Source organism: Anguilla rostrata, chromosome 16 (assembly GCF_018555375.3).
Source record: "Anguilla rostrata isolate EN2019 chromosome 16, ASM1855537v3, whole genome shotgun sequence".
Lineage (NCBI taxonomy): Eukaryota > Metazoa > Chordata > Actinopteri > Anguilliformes > Anguillidae > Anguilla > Anguilla rostrata.
Window position 1 is genome coordinate 4,247,323 of NC_057948.1, and position 22,582 is coordinate 4,269,904.

At 42.7% G+C, this 22,582-nt stretch overlaps 1 protein-coding gene across 2 annotated transcripts in view; it reads left to right on the forward strand.

The window, feature by feature from the left end:
* The window catches only part of LOC135242415 (two pore channel protein 2-like), a 34,857-nt gene that overhangs the window by 342 nt on the left and 11,933 nt on the right, over positions 1-22,582 (forward strand). Inside the window, exons 1-17 of one of the 2 annotated variants that reach the window (XM_064313498.1) lie at positions 100-806; positions 5,479-5,534; positions 5,642-5,718; positions 7,509-7,686; positions 8,749-8,865; positions 9,629-9,735; positions 10,716-10,788; positions 11,537-11,636; positions 11,930-11,995; positions 12,513-12,577; positions 15,256-15,359; positions 16,557-16,638; positions 17,127-17,213; positions 18,005-18,124; positions 18,678-18,737; positions 21,072-21,200; positions 21,418-21,467. In XM_064313498.1, the coding sequence (XP_064169568.1) occupies positions 656-806; positions 5,479-5,534; positions 5,642-5,718; positions 7,509-7,686; positions 8,749-8,865; positions 9,629-9,735; positions 10,716-10,788; positions 11,537-11,636; positions 11,930-11,995; positions 12,513-12,577; positions 15,256-15,359; positions 16,557-16,638; positions 17,127-17,213; positions 18,005-18,124; positions 18,678-18,737; positions 21,072-21,200; positions 21,418-21,467 (1,622 nt within the window). In that variant the 5' untranslated portion in view covers positions 100-655. Of the gene's footprint in view, positions 1-99; positions 807-5,478; positions 5,535-5,641; positions 5,719-7,508; positions 7,687-8,748; positions 8,866-9,628; positions 9,736-10,715; positions 10,789-11,536; positions 11,637-11,929; positions 11,996-12,512; positions 12,578-15,255; positions 15,360-16,556; positions 16,639-17,126; positions 17,214-18,004; positions 18,125-18,677; positions 18,738-21,071; positions 21,201-21,417; positions 21,468-22,582 lie in introns of those variants that run through there. The other variant, XM_064313499.1, reaches the window with a different exon arrangement.

Genomic DNA, 22,582 nt, shown 5'->3' on the forward strand with positions numbered 1-22,582 from the left:
CAATTAGCCTAATTGTTCATTTTTACATTTTAGAAATAGCCTGCTGGTTTAAAGCTGTCCCTCCCGGGGCACTCATTGTCATTTTTTATTTTGTTATAGCCTGTAGTTTGGTATGCATACCCTACAACCACTTAACTGTATGATGTGCCTACAACGGATAGCCTACTGTAGGCTAACTTTATACAGCGGCACCTTCGCATTTCGCAAACTGCTTGACAACTTGTAGCAAGTCACGGGACGGTTTGCTTAGAGAGTTGCTCCGATATCGTATGACAGGAAACTAGAGTCACTCCAAGCCAAACTGCGAACTGACTCAACGTTCATTCGGAATCTACACCTAATTTCGTTGGACTACATTATTCCGAATGATAACCTATTTTGCACGTTTTGGGAACTTTTATTTTAGCCTACTTGCCTTGAACTGAGTTTCGTTGTAGCTCAGGTCGATAATGAAAGGAGTACCGTTTCGTTTCTACTCTGGGATGAAGCTGGAGTTGATGTGACAGTGAAGTATTATGGAAATAAACGGTCTTTAACCTAGCACACTTTCTTAACCTTACTGGCCAAAACATTTTCTCTGAATCGAGTTTTGGCTTCTCAGTGGCAGGGGAGGCAGAAGGATCAAATTCGTGACTATAGCCTACCAAACATTAAAATGGAAACGGAACCTCTACTATCTGGGAGCATAAATCGGGTTTCGGACGATTACGGTTCTCAGCCTTGCAGTGGGCACCACGGTGGGGAAATTCCGAAAACAAGACGGCTATCTTACTCGGTGACCCGAGATTCTTGTTGCTACGAGGGTGGTAAGTGTATAATTATCGGCAAATAAAACAAAACACGGTTCGGAAGTCAATTTCCTTTTTTTGTACGTCGCTTTGGATAAAAGCGTCTGCCAAATGAATGTAATGTAATGTATATTTAACGGGTCAAGTCACTTGCTGCATATTAAAGCACCTGGCTGCAGGCATCCTACCGAACTGTTACGCACAAAGTGCGGTTGTGTTCAGTTGTAGGACCAGGTCCTGCTTCCTTAACCAAATCCCAAACTTATCGTGTTCATGTGATATCTTGGTCATATAGCCTACGTGTTTTGGAAACCGGCGGATGTCATAAAGAACTGCACTAGAACGGGTTTTGAAGACATAGGAAAAGTGACTTTTTCCATCTCGTGATGACTAAAAAAGGTCAAGGGTTACTTCTAGGCTTGTGTTTTCAGCACCTAGGCCTATCGCGTCTTTTTGTGTTCATTTACCTTGTTTACGAAATGACAAAACACGGAGCAGCCACTGAGTGCACTAGACTAAGTCAGATGGAATGGGTTACATCGTTCCTTAAAAGCATAGCCTAAAATGATTTAGTCTCCCAATTTATGGTCTTGTATGTATAGTTGAGGTAGGCAGTCTTAACTTACCCAGCGAGGAATACAAATGACGTAATTGACGTGTTTTGGAGAAAACAGCGGTTACTGGGAGAAGAGAGATTGAGTAGTTGTGCTTCGCCATGTTTTGCTGACATCAGCATTTTTGGGAGATACTGTTGAAACAAGGATATGATTGCTCCAATATGGAAAAATATTTATTAAGGGAATAGGCCTGTCCGTGAAGGCGATTTTTATCTACAACCTTTCCCACATCTCCAGTCTCCCTGTCTCTACCGCTGTGACCCAACTGTCAGATGCACCCCTTCAGCACCTCATGTTAACCATTCAGCTTTTATACACCCGTTCTTCAACCATAATACACCCGTTCTTCAACCATAATACACCCGTTCTTCAACCATAATACACCCGTTCTTCAACCATAATACACATGTTCTTCAACCATAATACACATGTTCTTTCGCCATAATGCACCCGTTCTTCAACCATAATACACCAGTTCTTTCACCATAATGTACCTCCCTCAGAATACGCCTGCACCTTTACCATACTATACCTGTTATTTCACCGTAATATACCTCTTTTGGTGTAATATATGTGTGTTTCCCACATACCTTGTCTTGTCTCTATAATCTACCCCCTTCTACATAATACACCTCCTCTTTCAAGACAATGCAAGATTTATTTACCAGTCGTCCAAGGCCAGGCTCAGTCCAGACACAGAATACATCGGCAATCTCTTGAAAGTGCACACCTCCCCACACTCCCTTAGATCCTCAGATAAAGTCCTGCTCTCTGTCCCAGCAGCACATTTTGCAAGAAGGGACCAGACATTTCCAGCTAGGCCTTCAGATTTATGGAAAATCTGCCAGGTTTTATTGTGACCCCTGAGTCTGTCTTCATTTTAAATTTCATTCAAACCAATCTTTGAAATAATATTTGCTTGCTGGAACTGTTTTCCTGAATCATTGCTTATTCATGTCTGTTGACATTATTCCGTTTAATTATTCCATTTGATCTATTTATGTAAAGTGCTTTGGTGCCATGTAAAAATACCCCTTATTATTAATGATAATAATAATAATAATAATAATATTATTATTATTAAGTTATCAGTTGAACTCTTGAACTGAGGTTTTTAGTTTTTTGTGCTTTTGAATAGTCTAGACATAAGATCACCATTTCCCTCATTGCACACGGGTCAGCTATGCTCAATGGTTACCTTGTGCTCAGTAAAAGTAATCAGGTAGCCTATTTCATTTACCTTTGAGTGTGAACTGCTTTTTTATTTTAGAATGACTCATTATCTAGAATATGGCACCCGGTGAGCCATTTCAGCTGCTTATAGTTGGGTGAGAGATGGGGTAACTCCACGCTATTTTTAACTGCCCCCTGCCCCCCCATACAGCTGGTTACTGCCTCTCTGCTCCCGTGACTTGAGAGACACGACGGGTCATTCCAGGTTCCGTGTCCGGAGTTTAGGAATTTCAAGTTCTCCTTCCGCCCCGCGGCCTGTCTGCTTCGTTGGGCCCACTCTGAAATTCCCCGGCAGCTAGCCCACTTCGGACGAACATCGCTCATAAAATCCACCGGTCCCCAGACCAGGGTGGCCGTTAGTCACCGCAAGGCCTCAAATCGGTGGAAACACGCTGGAAAATCTCCTGGAGACTTTGAGGTTTTTTCTGTGCGTGTGTGTTTAGTAATGTAGTTTGTTTAATTATAAATGACTATGACTGTCCTAAAATAGCCTTTTATAGCTATAATATGCATGATCATAAGCTAATTCTGTCATACTGACCTCAAGCAGCAAGTCCAGTTATCCACCAACCACAGTATGAATGACTCTTATAACACTCCCCATCTATAACACCCATCTATTCCACCTCTGGGAATTGGCTGAATAAATCTTTCTAGTAGCCTATAATTCACTTGTGATTTAAAGCCAAGTTGGCACTTGTTTGAAGTTGTGATTTGTCTGATCTCATGGGATGGGTTGGATTTTCTGTACGCAATGCTTTTTTTTTCCCACACAGCCAGCCTGTTTTCTAGTGAAAAGCTCTGCCACTGGATTCAGTAACACTGTGGAGAGCCACAGTTGAAGGCTCGGTAGCAGAGTGACCATGACGTGATCCCTTCGGTTTGGCATTATGTGGCTGAGACGGTTGAAATGGCAGGCAGCATTGCTGACCCAGCTGTGAATGTGCTGTGAAATGTGGGAATGTTTTCCACGCAATCCATTTGAGATATAGGCTAAGCTAGTGAGTGGTGCTGTGAGAAAGGGAAGATTATTTCCACAGGAGCAAGGTGTGCCTTTCTGCTTAAAGGGCATTTTGCACCAACAGTAGAGATCAAAAGGAAAAACAAAACGTCTGTTAAAGTCCTGCTCATGTTTATTATAATGGGGAAAAATCTAGTTCATGCTTATTGCAATATGGTGTAAAGTCCTATTCATTTTTAATATTGCTTCTGTAAAAAAGTGTTAGCAGTAAGGAAGCAGATACCCAGTGATAGAGCACAACTCTGTAATAAACACAGTGATAGAGCACAGCTCTGTAATAAACACAGTGATAAAGCACAGCTCTGTAATCAACAAGTGTTAGAGCACAGCTCCGTAATCAACACAGTGATAGAGCACAGCTCTGCAATAAACACAGTGATAGAGCACAGCTCTGTAATAAACACAGTGATAGAGCACAGCTCTGTAATCAACACAGTGATAGAGCACAGCTCTGTAATCAACACAGTGATAGAGCACAGCTCTGTAATAAATACAGTGATAGAGCACAGCTCTGTAATCAACACAGTGATAGAACACAGCTCTGTAATAAACACAGTGATAGAGCACAGCTCTGTAATCCACACAGTGATAGAGCACAGCTCTGTAATCCACACAGTGATAGAGCACAGCTCTCTCATAAACACAGTGATAGAGCACAGCTCTGGTGTAAACAATTGTTAGAGCACAACTCTGCAATAAACACAGTGATAGAGCACAGCTCTGTAATTAACACAGTGATAGAGCACAGATCTGTAATCAACACAGTGATAGAGCACAGCACTGTAATAAACACAGTGAGAGAGCACAGCTCTGTAATAAACAGTGATAGAGCACAGGTCTGTAATAAACAGTGATAGAGCACAGGTCTGTAATAAACACAGTGATAGAGCACAGCTCTGTAATCAACACAGTGATAGAGCACAGCTCTGTAATAAACAAGTGATAAAGCATAGCTCTGTAATAAACACAGTGATAGAGCACAGATCTGTAATGAACACAGTGATAGAGCACAGCTCTGTAATCAACACAGTGATAGAACACAGCTCTGTAATAAATACAGTGATAGAGCACAGCTCTGTAATAAACACAGTGATAGAGCACAGCTCTGTAATAAACACAGTGATAAAGCATAGCTCTGTAATAAACATAGTGATAGAGCACAGCTCTGTAATAAATACAGTAATAGAGTACAGGTCTGTAATCAACACAGTGATAGAGCACAGCTCTGTAATAAACAAGTGATAAAGCATAGCTCTGTAATAAACACAGTGATAGAGCACAGATCTGTAATGAACACAGTGATAGAGCACAGCTCTGTAATCAACACAGTGATAGAACACAGCTCTGTAATAAATACAGTGATAGAGCACAGCTCTGTAATAAACACAGTGATAGAGCACAGCTCTGTAATAAACACAGTGATAAAGCATAGCTCTGTAATAAACATAGTGATAGAGCACAGCTCTGTAATAAATACAGTAATAGAGTACAGGTCTGTAATAAACACAGTGATAGAGCACAGGTCTGTAATAAACACAGTGATAGAGCACAGGTCTGTAATAAACATAGTGATAAACAGCTTACCTAGCTACAAACCTAAGATTACATAGTCAATTAAAGACTACAGGGAGGTAGGGAGGGATGGGGACAGTTGCAGCCTGAAGAGGTGAGTCTTCAGTCAGTCTGTCAGACTTCAGTTTATTATTGTATGAAATGTCAGAAACATTTGCTTTAATAAATAACATGCTACTTATGTAGCTTTATTTCAATACCATTGGTTCTTTTAGTTTAAAATTTAAAATGTGATTTTCGTACCTAGATAATGAGGATCTGTATGTCCAGCAAGCAGTCGTGTTTATTGAAGATGCCATACAGGTAAGATCAACTCATTTATATTGTCTTCAAAATTATTTATAAGCAGTTGAACTGGTTGTAATGCTGAGCCATTGTGTTGATTTGGCATGTTTTTTTTCCTCGTACAGTATCGATCCATCAACCATCGAGTGGATTCGAGATCACTACGGTTTTACAGATGGTACTACTCCTGGCTCTGGCAATGGTAAGCTTCAGTGGCTGAGCTGCTGAAATGCAATGCTCATTCTGCTGAAATGCAGTACTCATTCTGCTGAAATGCAGTACTCATTCTGCTGAAATGTAGGCTAATATTAATTCTGCTAAAATGTAATATTCATTCTGCTGACATGCAATGCTCATTCTGCTGAAATGCAGCACTCATTCTGCTGAAATGTAATATTCATTCTGCTGAAATGCCGTACTCATTCTGCTGAAATGTAATGCTCATTCTGCTGAAATGTAATATTCATTCTGCTGAAATGCAATGCTCAGTCTGCTGAAATGCTATAGCCTACTCGTTCTGCTGAAATGCAATACTTATTCTTCTGAAATGCAATGCTCATTCTGCTGAAATGCAGTACTCATTCTGCAGAAATGCAATGCTCATTCTGCTGAAAAGTAATATTCATTCTGCTGAAATTCAATACTCGTTCTGTTGAAATGCACTACTCATTCTGCTGAAATGTAATGCTCATTCTACTGAAATGCAATGCTCATTCCGCTGAAATGCAGTACTCGTTCTGCTGAAATGTAATATTTGTTTTGCTGAAATGCAGTACTCATTCTGCTGAAATGCAATGCTCAGTCTGCTGAAATGCAATACTCGTTCTGCTGAAATACAGTACTCGGTCTGCTGAAATGTAATATTTGTTTTGCTGAAATGCAGTACTCATTCTGCTGAAATGCAATGCTCAGTCTACTGAAATGCAATACTCGTTCTGCTGAAATACAGTACTCGGTCTGCTGAAATGTAATATTCGTTTTGCTGAAATGCAATACTCATTCTGCTGAAATGCAATGCTCATTCTGCTGAAATGTAATGCTCATTCTGCTGAAATGCAATGCTCAGTCTGCTGAAATGCAATACTCGTTCTGCTGAAATACAGTACTCGGTCTGCTGAAATGTAATATTCGTTTTGCTGAAATGCAATACTCATTCTGCTGAAATGCAATGCTCATTCTGCTGAAATGTAATGCTCATTCTGCTGAAATACAATGCCCATTCTGCTGCAATACCATACTCATTCTGCTGAAATGCATTACTCATTCTGCTGAAATGTAATGCTCATTCTGCTGAAATGTAATGCTCATTCTGCTGAAATACAATGCTCATTCTGCTGAAATGCAGTACTCATTCCGCTGAAATGCAATGCTCATTCTGCTGAAATGCATTACTTATTCTGCTGAAATGCAATACTCATTCTGCTGATGTGCAATACTCGTTTTGCTGAAATGCAATACTCGTTCTGCTGATGTGCAATACTCATTCTGCTGAAATGCAATACTCGTACTGCTGATGTGCAATAGGCTACTCGTTTTGCTGAAATGCAATACGTATTCTGTGGAAATGTAATATGGATTAAGTCAGTCTTCCATCCAGTCGGCTCCTGGCCCCTCTTGCCCCTCTCTGTTCTTCCAAAATCAACCAAAAAATGTTTAATTTGAATTTAAAATTGCAGCTCGATTCAGGCTTGGGGCTTGCAAACCTTCAGCTGGCATTAACTATATACTGCTGTGTCATCTACATGTATTGCAGGTACATGCATACACAGCTGTTCCCATGAATGTTATCTTCAGGAGAACGTCAGTATTGTGATACAGGAGTTTTTGTTCTAGTAAAGCCAGGCCTTCGGTTCTGACTGGCGACGCGGTGACACATAACGGACATGACTCACGCCCGCATTAGGCCACGCCCCGGCATTTCCAGGCTGCCGGCGCTGCGGGGGGGGCGTGACTCACCGGCGCCCCCGCGGTGTCTCTCTCTCCCGTGCACAGGGGGTTGGGCGTTGTCATCGCGGTCGTCCTGGCACTGGCCTTCATCGAGAGACCCTCCTCCCTGACCCTCACCTCGGACCCGCGCTTCAAGCAGCGCCCCTGGGAGCCCCCCTGCGGCCTCACCGAGAGCGTGGAGATGGCCTGCCTCGTCGTCTTCGCCCTCGACCTTGCCGTCAAGGTAACCGCCGGAAGAGAACCCCCACCCCCCCCCGACATGCCACCCACGTGCCCGTCAGCTGGTTCCCAGTCTCGGTCATGGGGAGGCACCAGTGCATGCTGGGAGTAGTTACAGTCAAGCAGTCTCCTGATTAATTCTTATTAATTCTAATTAATTTTCTTGAAAATGTGTTGCCATTTGCTTTCTTCATTGATAGATTTATTTTCTACAAATGGTTTTAATTTCAGTGTCCACTCTTTCTGCTGTTAGGACTCTGATTTCCCCTGTCAGTCGATAGTTTAGTGAATTCAAAATTCCATGATTTTCGCCATGGATTTTGAAGCACTTGAGCCTGTTCAGTAGTTTTAGTTTGGCGACTCACCATGCACCAAAGTGCTCTATAGGCAACTGGGCAGACTTTACAGTTCAACCCAGTGTTTTATGGTAAGTATTGGTGCTAGGACTGGAGTAAAGAGCTCTGATCTCTTGGTTGATTCTGGCTACAGTTTTGAACGAGGGCATAAAGTCATTTTTATAAGGTTAGATTAAATCATCTGTTCTGATGTTTTGCTGAAAATGCTCACAGTACTCAGACAGACCTGGGTCACATACGTATTTGTTTTGGATTCTTACTTTTCTGTGCTCTGTTGATCTTGCCTGGTGTAATTGAGCTTGCCAATATGACCAGAAGGCAGGGTTTGCACTTTTTGAGAGTATTTCATTGTTTCCAATACAGCAGACAAGATCAGTAAAGCATAGAAAAGTATTTGAATCCAATATAAATTTGACCCAGGTCTGATTTCTGATGACGGAGGTGTGTTGTTAATATGGAAGTCACATTCTAAATGCCCCTGGATTCACTGTTCTAGTACAGGCAAACACATGCTGTTAATATTAATACATCCATCCAGTTGTCTCTAAATGAACACTGCCAGGTAGTATTCTCAGAGATACAGTGCTTGCTTGTGTGGTGAACATACAAAAGCAGACAAATAACTGTATATGAAAGGTTGCATTGTGTGTTCTTACTGTTGAATCCCTGAGGACAATATTGTTTTGACACTGATCCCAATGCTGTCTTAGAGTTATCTGATTGGCTGGGAGGAGTTCCGGAAGAACAAATGGCTGATTGCTTACATCGTGGTCATCGCAGGATCAATCATTGATTGGACCTTATCGATGAGCATGGCTTGTGATGAGGTGTATGTTTTTTACATTCTTTTTCATATTTTTAGTTTGTTGTTTTTAAAGTGTAAATTTCTATTAGATGTTTTTATAGTAGACTTTAATCTGTAGAATATACCGTACAGTAATTTAATGTCTAAAATGTGTTGTGCAGTAGAATTATGAATTAGCTATGGTGGAGAGGGAGAGAATGTTTTAGCCGATTGAATCAGGGGATGATTAGGTGTCAAGTTTGAAAGAGCCAGGTTGGGAATTTAGCCAGGACACCGGGGAACCCCCTACTCTTTTCGACAAGTGTCATGGGGTCTTTAGTGACCACAGTGAGTCAGGACTTTGGTTTAACGTCTCATCCGTAAGATGGAATCTCAAACAGCACAGTGTCCTCCTCATGCACTGGGGTATATCTGACCAGAGGAAAGATTGCCCCCTGCTGGCCCACCAACACCACTTCCAGCAGCAACTCAGTATTCCCTGGTGGTCTCCCATCCAAGTATTAACCAAGCCCACTCTTTCTTAGCTTCAGCCTTTTCGGCAGGAGCAGGGTGCATGGTGGTATGGCTGCTGGTCGTTACACTCTGATCTCTCTATCACTCTCACTAGCTAGCCAGGTAGCCAGTAGACGTTCTATTAATTGTCAGGCTGTGTTCTTACATTCCTGACCCATGCCGTCAGTATTCATGCGTGGTAGTGCTATAGAGACTGTTGTGGTTCTCACAGACCACGTAAAAATGGCAGACATGCATCATTCACTCATTTATATCCACATATATTATTTCAGAATTTAAGAATCAGAAGACTTTTCAGACCATTCTTCCTGCTTCAAAACTCATCACTGATGAAGAAAACTTTAAAATGCCTCAAGAGGACTCTGCCGGAAATCGCCAGGTAATGCGTCTGTGTGCAGTGGCCTCATTCCCAGAGGTATGCGCTGGTTTCAGTGTGTGGTCCATGGGTTCTAATCACAGTGTATATGTGCACTGCAGCCAGAAACTTATCTTTCTTTTAAATAAAAAAAAAATAAAAAAAAACAGGACAGGTTATGGGTCATGTCTTTTGGATTTTATAACTTATTTTTATTCAGCATCCTTCCTCATTGCATCCCTGCTCATGTAATGCTGAACATGGTTTTGCTAGCCCCACCGATGCTAAAACCTAAAGCACTGCATTACCAAGCTCCTTCTTGCACCTGCTGTGTCTCTTAACTTTAAGCTGCGGGTTACGCATTAAATACTGGTTTCTGCTGTGACCCTGATGCCTTGGCACTCTTTCTGCTTGTTGCCAAAACCTGTATTTGTGCACTTCTGTGAATGGCCCTGGATAAGAGCGATTGCCAAATGGGCTGAACAAAACACATTTTTCTTCTAATCGTGGTGTTACGACCCGAAACTCTCCTGTGTTACAGTAACCAGGTGTACGGTATTGGACGTAATACAAAGCCACCTCAACATTACCCACATCCCAAAAGAAGGCCTAGTTCAGCACAAAGTGATATATAAAAGGCAAGCAGGTGTTTATTATGCGGCAAGACAGGAGTTTTATATGTCCTAAAGGAGTTCTAAGCACGTGTACAGGTTCAGCACAGATTGCAGGATCTCACCGGGCAGGTATATGTAACCCACGCTGGAGTTGAAGATCCTCTTTTCTAAAAGTCCATCCTCCAGATGTTCCGAGTTAGAAACATTGGGTCATTTCTGACTATCTTTACAATATGCACTTAGCTAAAATAACTTTCCATAGGTTAAAGGGTAACATGAAGGCCAGTCACGTAATAAATATATAGTCCTGGATATTTCTGCATCTTTTTAGAATGGGGTTTGATGTTTGTAGTTTTGAATGCTTTTGATGTTCCTGTGTCCTCTCCTCAGTGTGATTCTACTCCTGGCTCTCCACCTATGCCTGTTCACCATGTTTGGAATGTTGCTGTTCGCCAGAGGGGAGGTGTGTCAGGATTCGCCCTCAGACTGGGCATCTCTCCCTGCTCATAATTCACCACACTCCCCCAAACTCACACACCACCCCTTCCAGCTGAATTACACACCTCAAATCGAGGAAGATACAATTAAGTCACCTAACTTGTGGAAAACTGAGAGGAACTCCAACAATCATTGAGTATGCTCATAACAACCAGTTGAACAATGCCAGTGTTGATTGGTGGATACAATTTCCTAGCTAATAGCCATGGGGAGCCGGGATGTGTAGCCATAAAGTATCCAGCTCGTACTGCTGGCATTGTGCTATTGGCTGCTACCACAGTGCTCCATGATTGGTGCACCTCCTCTCTGTGTTCTACCAGTGAGGTGATGTCATCACAATCATGTGTTAAACATTTCTTTTAAACATTTTTAAAGCATTTTCTATAAGTGTTGTCATTGATCTCATTGTCATTGAGATTTTAGAAAACAAAAATTCTCAGGATTTTGCTTTTAGATAATCCACATGCACTACCTTAACATACATGCTATGGAATGCCCAGCTGCTCATATTTACCAGTTTTCATCCCTTATTCATAAATTGGAAGTGTCACCCAATGGTGGATGTAAGGCATTGGTCTTCCTAAAAAAGAAGAAAGGAGATCTGATTTCTAATACCATAAGGGATAAAAGATAAAATTATATAGGGTGCAGTCTCCACGTTTTACTAAAATTTCACCTGCATGAGGTTCTATGTGTGTTTATTTTTGTCCCAGAATTCAGAAGAAAATGGAGAGTGGGAAACATATTTTAAAGATTTACCTCAGTCTCTTTCCTCTCTGCTGGTTCTGCTCACCACAGCCAATAACCCTGATGGTAATTATGACATTTCCTGACTTCCGCACAGGTTTTTTTTAGTAGTGAGTGAGTTACCTATGGTGCTGGTCTACAATTGCCATGGTCTCACCAACTACCAATTTTGGTATTGGTACATTACACCGTTGGATACCCCTACAAAATTAGCATAAAAAATTAAGATAGTTTTTTGTGATTAACGTCATCTACCTGTGTCTTACGTTCTCCACATCATAATCTGGACAAAAGCATGTACAAAAATGAATATGATGTATTGTTTTAACAGTTGACTGAGATTATTTTTCTCTCCTCAGTGATGATTCCAGCCTATTCTTTAAATAGAGGATACTCAGTCTTCTTTATTCTCTTCAGTGGCTTTGGTAAGTGCTGTGCTTCACCAAGATGTTCTGACACACGTTTGCTGTAACAGTGTTCTGTCACAGTATATGTCATGGGTGTGGAGATGTCTTTACATTACATTAAAGGCATTTAGCAGGTGCTCTCATCCGGAGTGACTTACACAACTTTTACATAGCATTTACATTGCATCCATTTATACAGCTGGATATATACTGAAGCAATGCAGGTTCAGTGCCTTGTTCAAGGGTACAACGGCAGTGTCCTTCCTGGGAATCGAACCTGTGACCTTTAGGTTACAAGACCAGTTCGTTACCAATTATATTATCATGTCCACCTCAAGCAGTCAACTGTTTCTATGATGTCACTGATATTGTGAGGGAAGGCTAAACTAATGGGAGCCAATTGCAGGCCGGGTGGCCATATAATTAGTAGTGGGATAAGATGAGATATGCGGGTCACAATGCTTATTTTAAAAAGTGGTCCAATGCTTGCTTTAAAGAATGTTTCTCATCCACCTGTCATTCCTCTCTCCTTTAGGAACATACTTCCTAATGAACCTTCTGACCGCTATTATATACAACCAGTTCAGGGGATATTTACTGGTAAGTTGATGACTGGGTTGAATTTCCTGTATGTTTGAAAAGTGTAATACACTATGTCTGCCACACCATGATTTACATAACACATCACGTCAAACACTTCCGGGAATTTTAACCGTTCTTGGCAAAATGTGAACTTGTATTGGGACAGTACTTGGGCCACAAAAGATGATGTTTCACAAGGACACAAGAACACAAGTACAGACATGAACGCAGATTGAGAAAGGCCCATTGATAAATAGGGTTGGAAATTGTGGCTGAAAGCGAACATTCGATGACCGTGATGGTCGAACATTAGTGCGATATTTAAGGAAAAACAGAAGAGCAACTCTTCCCCAGGTGACTGAGAATGTCAATGTAGGGACGTGATCAGACCGTGTCTGCAAGAACAGTCCGTCGACAACTACATAGAGAGGGATATTATAGTAGGATTGCAGTGCATAAACCCCTCATTACAAAGCCAAAAGCACATTTGACAGTTCAGTGGTGCAAGAACTGTAGGCACCGGGAAAAAGCGATCTGGTCAGCTGAGTCACCCTGCACCGTATTCCCGACAAGTGGGCGAGTGCATGTGTGGCGCACACCAAGAGAACGGAACAGGCCTGCATGCTTGACCCCTACAGTGAGGGGGTCTGATGGCTTTTATGCTGGGGGGAGGGGGGGGGGTATTTTCCTGGCATGGTTTCGGTCCACTCGTCCGCTTGGAGGGAAGGGTCACTGCAAATCAATACAAGGATATTCAGAGTGATCTCCTTTATCCTATGATGAAACATTTCTATCCTGATGGGAGTGGTCTCTTCCAGGATGACAGTGCCCCCATGCACAGGGCCAATGCAACACTACTGAGGTGTATGACTAACAACTAGGTGAACTACCAGGCAAACTTCGTAGGTCTTGCTGAAAATCTGTGGGACGAGTGGCGTACAGAATGTTGATGTGGAATAAGAAGAAATAATAAGTCAAACACTAAACTCGCTTTTTTAGTGAACTTAAATGCCCACCAGTGGGGACATAACTTTGTTTAGGACCCCACCTTTGAGCAAACCTCCACTTTAGAAAAAGGAAAATGAAGCCTCTAACTGAGATCTGCTTTTTCAAGCTCTTCTGTCACAGCTTGAACCTTTTTCTCATATCCGTCATACTTATAAATGCATTTTATAGCACAATGGCAAGTTGTTAGGAGAACTAGCTGGCTTTTCAGCTGCATGCATTCGCTCACTATCAGCACGGTCTTCATGACGCAGAGCGCCCCTGGCGGAACGCAGTTAGACTTCTTGGGAATGGCTGGACCCATCGAAACCAATGAGGGCTCATTTGAAAGGTTACAGTCTTGTTTCATGCGTTCAGTAACTTTATTCACTTAAAAGTAAACCTACTGTAAGAAGTAAACCTGCACTAAAGAGAGCATGGGGTAGTCACATAAACAAGCCATGTTCTACTTGGATTCTTGTTAGATTGAGTTAAAAATAGCGCCTGACCTAGCTAACAACGTTAGCTTGAATACAAGCTGACATTTAAACCTTTTTCTGAATTATTTATTTGGCAACCTGAGGTACTGTTCTGAAAAGTGTATATCTTTTTCATGCAAAAATAAACTAGACCTGGTAATCATAGAAAGTGCAAAAAAAGTTTTATAATGTGGGTTGCTGTGTAATGAGAGCTTGGGGGATGGGGAGGCTCCTTTTATTATACTCCCGTTTATTTCCCTGAGCGCTGATAAGGGAAGGAGGGGCGTTGTTGGTCCGAAAGGAGTCTGTTGCAGCTGTTGAGCTTGAATCTGCAGTGTGTCTGTGGCCCATTTCTTTAAATAAATTGTGCATATTTGCTTTATTACCAGTGCTTTATTATTAGTGGGCACCAGCGTCCATACCACTAAGGGGCAGGAGGTATAGGCCTACAGCCCATTTACTACAAATGTTTTGTACTTTACATTGCTGAAACCAATCTGCAAAGCATAACTGGGCTTTAACATTCACTACAGCAATATGGTCCTTTCATGAAATGAAATTTCATCGCCTCTTTGGCAATTTCCTTGTGTTGAAATGAGCTCTTTTGCAGCTTTGGCTATTATGGAATTGTTTGTGAGCTACTATGTGGAGAGATTAGATCACACAATAATTAAACCAATTAAAAACCCAGGAGTGAAACTCTGGCTTCCACTTTATTCTGGTATGGCCTGGCCCAGAATCTCCAAAATAGCGCCTGTAGATGTATTAACTAAATGTAAGGTGTGGGACACTAATAGTATGAGGGGTGTCACTGTGAGGTGTCCCAGGCCACTCATGGAGTTGGATATGGCGGTTTTTAATGTCCGGGAACCGGGAATTTGTTAAGAAATGTGTATTTAGAATCCACTTATCGGGTCCTTAAAATGTATTTTCAATGGCATTTGCGATGAGTGCAATGCAGAGAATTTCAATCAGCAGCCAGGACCTGCTGCACTTACATTGACATTGCTGGTTATGTACTACATATGCATCAACGCGAATGCAATAGGGCACGTCCTCACGATGGGGGGAAATCTGTTTCACTCCATATGGTTAGTATTAGCAGTTTGCGGATTATCAAGATTATAAAAATTCAGCATAAAAATTAAAAGCAGTTTTTTGCACTGGAGCACAGGAATCTTACAAAAACACACTAACGCAAACTGCTAATGCATGTGTGGGTTTGTCCTGCAGATGTCCATCCAGACCTCCATCCTGAGGAGGCGGCTGGGAATCCGGGCAGCCTTCGAGGTGATGTGCTGCAGAGGCCAGGTCAAGCCCAGCCTGGGGAGCCATGTGTGCGTACTGTATTTACTGTGTGTGTGTGTGTGTGTGTGTGTGTGCGTACTGTATTTACTGTGTGTGTGTGTGTGTGTGTGTGTACTGTATTTACTGTGTGTGTGTGTGTGTGTGTGTGTACTGTATTTACTGTGTGTGTGTGTGTGTGTGTGTGTACTGTATTTACTGTGTGTGTGTGTGTGTGTGCGTACTGTATTTACTGTGTGTGTGTGTGTGTGTGTACTGTATTTACTGTGTGTGTGTGTGTGTGTGTGTGCGCGTACTGTATTTACTGTGTGTGTGTTTGTGTGTGTGTGTGTACTGTATTTACTGTGCGTGTGTGTGTAGCGTGTTTACTGTGTGTGTGTGTGTGTGCGTACTGTATTTACTGTGCGTGTGTGTGCGTACTGTATTTACTGTGTGTGTGTGTACTGTATTTACTGTGCATGTGTGTGTAGCGTGTTTACTGTGTGTGTGTGCGTACTGTATTTACTGTGCGTGTGTGTGTAGCGTATTTACTGTGTGTGTGTGCGTACTGTATTTACTGTGCGTGTGTCTGTAGCGTATTTACTGTGTGTGTGTGCGTACTGTATTTACTGTGCGTGTGTGTGTAGCGTATTTACTGTGTGTGTGTGCGTACTGTATTTACTGTGCGTGTGTGTGTAGCGTATTTACTGTGTGTGTGTGCGTACTGTATTTACTGTGTGTGTGTGCGTAGCGTATTTACTGTGTGTGTGTGCGTACTGTATTTACTGTGCGTGTGTGTGTAGCGTATTTACTGTGTGTGTGTGCGTACTGTATTTACTGTGCGTGTGTGTGTAGCGTATTTACTGTGTGTGTGTGCGTACTGTATTTACTGTGCGTGTGTGTGTAGCGTATTTACTGTGTGTGTGTGCGTACTGTATTTACTGTGCGTGTGTCTGTTGCATATGTGCATACCGTATTTACTGTGTTTACTGTGCGTGGGTGTGCTTTTATGTATACATGCGTGTGCGTGTCAATCAAATCACATTTTTCCTCCAGTCTGAAAAACACATTTTTTGACATTTCACAACACCTTTTCTACATCATTTGGATATTTCATAAACACCTTGGGAATAGAGTGTATTATTATTATTATTATTATTATTATTATTATTATTATTAGTAAGATTAGTAGTAGTATTTGTTATTGCATGGGTATTGTTAATGTAATGTAGTGTTTATTCTCATGCCAGTGAACAGGTGCAGGTGGAAGTAGTACTGCAGGTGATGAGGCTGGTCCAGATGAAGTCCTACTGCAGGCAGGCCATCATTGTGGTGAGCCCAGTGGTACTAACTCCCCGCACTAACGCACACTGCACTAACACACAGTGCACTAACACACTGCACTAACACACTGCACTAACGCACACTGCACCAACACACACTGCACCAACACACACTGCACTAACACACACTGCACTAACACACTGCACTAACACACTGCACCAACACACACTGCACTAACGCACACTGCACTAACACACTGCACTAACACACACTGCACTAACACACACTGCACCAACACACAGTGCACTAACACACTGCACTAACACACTGCACAAACACACATTGCTAACACCCTACACTAACCCACACTGCACTAATGCACATTGCTAATGCCCTACACTAACATACACTAATAATGCCCTACACTAACACACACGGCTAACGACCAAATTCCCAGCAATAATGCCCCTCTCTCTCTCTGTCCCTCAGATATAAAGATCTAACGCCCCCCTCTGTCTCTCTGTCCCAAACCACAGAAAGCTCAGCAACACTCGAATGGCTATATCCAGGGAGAGGCTTTCCAGAAGCTGTTTGATGAACTGGACAAGGACAGGATCAAAGAGGTGCTTTTCCTTGGAACTACACTTACAGTGTACTGTCTGTTTTATCAATAGCCATGCTTATACCCTTCTTTTGCTGAAAACTACACTTCTACCTCACTTTTATCTTTAGAGCCATCCATATACCTCTCTCTTACTGAGAGTCACATGTAACACTATTCTATTGTACTGCATTCACACCGGTCACATTTAACACTGCCCTGTTACACTGCATTCACACCAGTCACATTTAACACTGTGCTGTTACACTGCATTCACACCAGTCACATTTAACACTGCCCTGTTACACTGCATTCACACCAGTCACATTTAACACTGCCCTGTTACACTGCATTCACACCAGTCACATTTAACACTGTCCCATTACACTGCATTCTCACCAGTCGCATTTAACACTGCCCTGTTACACTGCATTCACACCAGTCACATTTAACACTGCCCTGTTACACTGCATTCTCACCAGTCACCTTTAACACTGCCCTGTTACACTGCATTCTCACCAGTCACATTTAACACTGCCCTGTTACACTGCACAGTACTGGTTACAGTACACATGCAATTTGTTTTGACCCTCGTTTTAATCAGGGCTGGTTAACAGGATGTATCCCTGGTCTGTATCAGTAAATGGGATGGGGGGCATTGTCTCTTATGCTGTACACAGCTGCCCTCTAGCTGCAGGCATCGATAGTGCAGTTTAGCCAGACACAGATAGCTTTTTTATGATCACTTGTATGCGAGTCCTCTGGGGAATGACTCTGAGTCCTGTCTTTCGCTGCCCCCCCCCCCGCCCACAGCACCCTCCGATGCCAGCGTACGGCTCTCCGGTCCTCCAGAAGATGCAGGTTGTTTTCAGCCATTACTTTGTGACGGTGGCAGGGAACGCCGTCGCCCTGGCCAACGTCATCTGCATCTGCGTGAGTCTGCATCATTTCAGCCCAAACACGCTAAACGCATCACATTACAGGCACTTAGCATGTTCTTATCCAGAGCAACTTACACAACTCTGTACATAGCATTTACATCGCATTCATTTATACAGCTGGATATACACTGAAGCCATACAGGTTAAGTATCTTTAGCTCAAGGGTACAACCACAGTGTCCTAACTGGGAATTGAATCGGTGACCTTTAGGTTAGAAGACCAACACCTTACCCATTACTGCCACCCCTGAATGCATAGAATGCACCCTTTCAGGTTGCGCAAGTGTACACCATACAAAAACCTCAGTGCAAGTATACATATTAAGTGTATATACTGTACATACACATTTCTTCTCTTTCTGCTGGTTGCATAGCTCAGACGTGGAATGAGATCTATAGTGTTTTCACACCTGGTGGGCAGTGGAGATATTGCAGGCAGTAGAACTTGGAATGAAGATGAGCTTGTTTATATCTGCCTTGTGTGCTTGAGCTGTATCAAGGGTCTGTTCACTGACGAATGCGTTGCATCCGTGTTCTGTCCTGCAGACTATCCTGGTGATGGACTCCAATAAGTCTATTGCAGAGCGGGATGACTACTATCTGGAGGTCAGTGTGGGATTCTTAATATTTTTCTGTTACAATAGAAACTGGGAAAATTATTTCCCCATTTACAGCAGAAGCTGTGTATGATACAGAGAAGTACACTGCATCGCCAGAGGTATGTGGACTCCTAACGTCCAATGTCCCATGCAAAATTATGGGAATTAAAATGGTCCAACTTTTGCTGCTATAACAACCTCCACTCTGAGAAGGCTTTATAATAGATGTTGGAGCATTGCTGCAGGGATTTGCTTCCATTCAGCCATAAGCGCATTAGTGAGATCGGGTACTGATTGGGTGATTAGGCCTGGCTCGCAGTTGGCTTTTCAATTGATCCCAAAGGTGTTGTACGTGGTTGAGGTCAGGGCTCTGTGCAGGCCAGTCACGTTCTTCAACACCGTACTCAGCAAACCATTTGTGTATGGACCTCGCTCTGTGGTTGGGGCATTGTCATGCTGAAACTGGTAATGGCCTTCCCCAACTGTTGGGGAAGCACAGGATCATTTAGAATGTGATTATATGCTGAAGCATTAAGATTTGCCTTCACTGGAACTAAGGGGCCTAGCCCAAACCAGCCCCAGACCAAGGGGTGCCCAGATACTTTTGGTCATATAGTGTATCAGCTAACTATATTTTTACTGCTATAATTGTTTTGTCCTCAGTTAAACTGCAAATGTCTTGACTCAAAATTCTAAATCCCCAGGCAACAGAAAATAATCAATGATTATCAACATTTCACATCTGTGATTGGCTGAAACTGCTCAGAAAGATGCCATAACTTGGCCATGGCGGTTGCCAGATTTTCATGTTAACAAGGACTACTTTTTTTTTTTTTTACCAGTGCTTTATATTGGTGTTTTGACACCTTAGAATGCAAACATTCTGTAATCTTTTTTTTTAAAAAGGTAATATATTTTGCCAGCTGGGCCAGTTGGCTAAGAATTGCATGGAATGTAAAAAAATAAAGAAATATTATTAATTGTTAAAAAATGGAATATGCCTTTATAACTTGAGTTTAATTTAGAAGATAAAAATCTGTGAATTCTTGAACAGATTAATTTGCCCAACTCAAATGGTTCAAGGCTATCAAATTCCTCAAACCATTTGGGTAAACTGAAATTAAAACGAATTTGATTTACAGTGTGGTGTGGAATTGTATATATTATATATAATGGTGTTGTAGAGCATAATACTTAGCTATCATGTACAATATTAAGTAGTAATGTGCCAGCTAACCTAACAGTCTTTCAGTTACTCGGGGTCTGGTTTAGCTGCACTTGGCAATAGGCTTCTGGTTGTCGATCTGCATGAAAAGGCACCATGGTTAAATTTATGCACATGGAAAACTAAGAGGATAGTTAACCACAGTCATGCTAATCCTGTGCACTGGGAATAATCCTGTGCGCTGGGAATAATCCTGTGTGCTGGGAATAATCCTGTGCACTGGGAATAATCCTGTGTGCTGGGAATAATCCTGTGCACTGGGAATAATCCTGTGTGCTAGGAATAATCCTGTGCGCAGAGAATACTCCTGTGTGCTGGGAATACTTCTGTGTGCTGGGAATAATCTTGCCTGCTGAGAATCTCTCGTGGTCAAAGACTTTGCCTGTTATTCCTCAGTGATCCAGCAGAGGGAGACATTGTGGTGGCACAAAGCACAGCCATCAGTTATGCCTTTCACACAAGCACTGCAACCCTGAACTAATCTAGACATTAGGAGCTGTATGTGAGAACACAAATGTCTGAATCAGTTGGACCAGGCATTAAACGGACTTTACCCTGCCAGCTCCCTGGTACAAAGTTGGTGTAATGTCTGATTGAGCCCATGTGTGAATAGAGCAGGTCATCGTACGGAGAATTCACAGCGAGCGAGTGGGTGTGTTGATGAAGTTTCTATCATGCAGCTGGCGCGAAACCGGAAGAATACAAACAGCAGCTTTCTTTCTCCGGTGGGATCTTCGTGCACGGAGTGTAGCTGCTTCCTACTCTTTTCTGCTTGCCTGTATATTGCTTTCCACTCATTCGTTGATATTGTGGATACGTCCAAATGCATGTTGTATTGATATCGACAGAAAAACAGTCATCATTACGGATGAGTCGGTAGCCTCGTCCGCCATCTTCGATGTGCTGACGAGAACCTGATTCTCCGGACATTGCCCTGAGTTCACATGAGAAAACGGCTAATGGTGGCCCTGGACATCACTATATTGAGTGTCAATACTGCAGCCAGTGACAGAATGTGGAATGCAGAATACCGAGTGGCCTGTATAAACTTGCTTCCCGTCTGCAGGTTATGCACGTGTGTACATTAATCTTTTCATCTTCATTTGCTTTTGGAAGGCGATCAACTGCTTCTTCATTGTGTATTACCTGCTTGAGATGGTGCTGAAGATCTTTGCCTTTGGGTGGAGAGGCTACCTGTCCTACAGAAGCAACATCTTCGATGGGCTGCTGACGGTGCTTCTCTTAGTGAGTCCCAAATCAGTCCGATCAGGGTCAGAATGAGAACAGTGTTCAAACGTACGGTCGCGTGTCCAACAATCAGAAGCACAAATTAAGCAATGCAGTTTCAATGTGCATTGCTCTTATTGAGTCCATGAGATTTCTTTTTTTTTTTTAAGTCTTATTGACTCTCTTTTCCTGTATTGTGGACAGACAGCCTAACATTTCTCTTTCCTATGGGCAGGTTTTCCAGATTTCCATATTTGCCACATACAGACTGCCTTATCCTCAGTGGTAGGTACTTTCCCTCCATTCAGCCTGCTGGCTGATGCTATTTACTCTCGCTGAAGGTACATACTAGCAACCAGTCGCCTGGAAAGAGCGGTCTGCTGATGCTGAAGAATCTGCGACCCAGGTCACGTGGGAGGGCCTGGCAGCCTGCAGTGCGATTTGTGCTTAATTGGAGATGCTTTAACAGCGGCCTCCCAGGCAGCACATTACAACACAAATAACAAGGGGATGCAGAATACTTTCTCTCTCCAGGCTTTAGGGCCATGCCCGTCTGTTAAATACCTCCCCTCATGTGCGTCTGTAAAATAGCGCCCCTCATGTGCATCTGTAAAACAGTGCCCCACATGTTTGTCTGTAAAATAGCTCCCCTCATGCGCTTCTGTTAAATACCTCCCCCCTCATCCGTGTCTAAAATACCAGCCAGCACTCATGAAACTATACATCAAAGACCAAACTCGGCACGGCTACACGAGCCGGATTTAACCAGAAAGCCCCTCTCATCGTGTTGAGAAAAGCAACTGCGGGGCGTGGTTTGGGAAAAGAAATGGCGTGTTAAATACCTCCCCGTATGTGTGTCTATTAAATACCTCCCCTCATGCATATCTAGCCTGCTTGTAGCACAATATGACATAGGCACAAATAGCCTCCTTGTCAGTGCACATATATCATACCTGAGCCATTCTAGCCTGCTTGTGCACAGCACATTACATAGGAAAGCACTAATAGCCCACCATTGGCATATGTGAGTACATGTAAAGCGCACTAGCCTTAGGCTGTCAGCACACATACATAGGACACTAGCCCCCTTGTAGTGCACATATATACGGCACTAGCCTGCTTGTAGTGCATATATATAGGGCACTAGCCTGCTTGTAGTGCACATATATAGGACACTATCCTGCATGCAGTGCACATACATATGGCACTAGCCTGATTGTAGTGCACATATGTAGGACACTAGCCTGCTTGTAATGCACATAGAGAAATAGCCTACTTGAGGGCACATGTAAAGGGCACTAGCCTGGTTGAGGGTACATGTAAAGGGCACTAGCCTGATTGAGGGTTCATGTGAAGGGCACTAGCCTGATTGAGGGTTCATGTACAGGGCACTAGCCTGG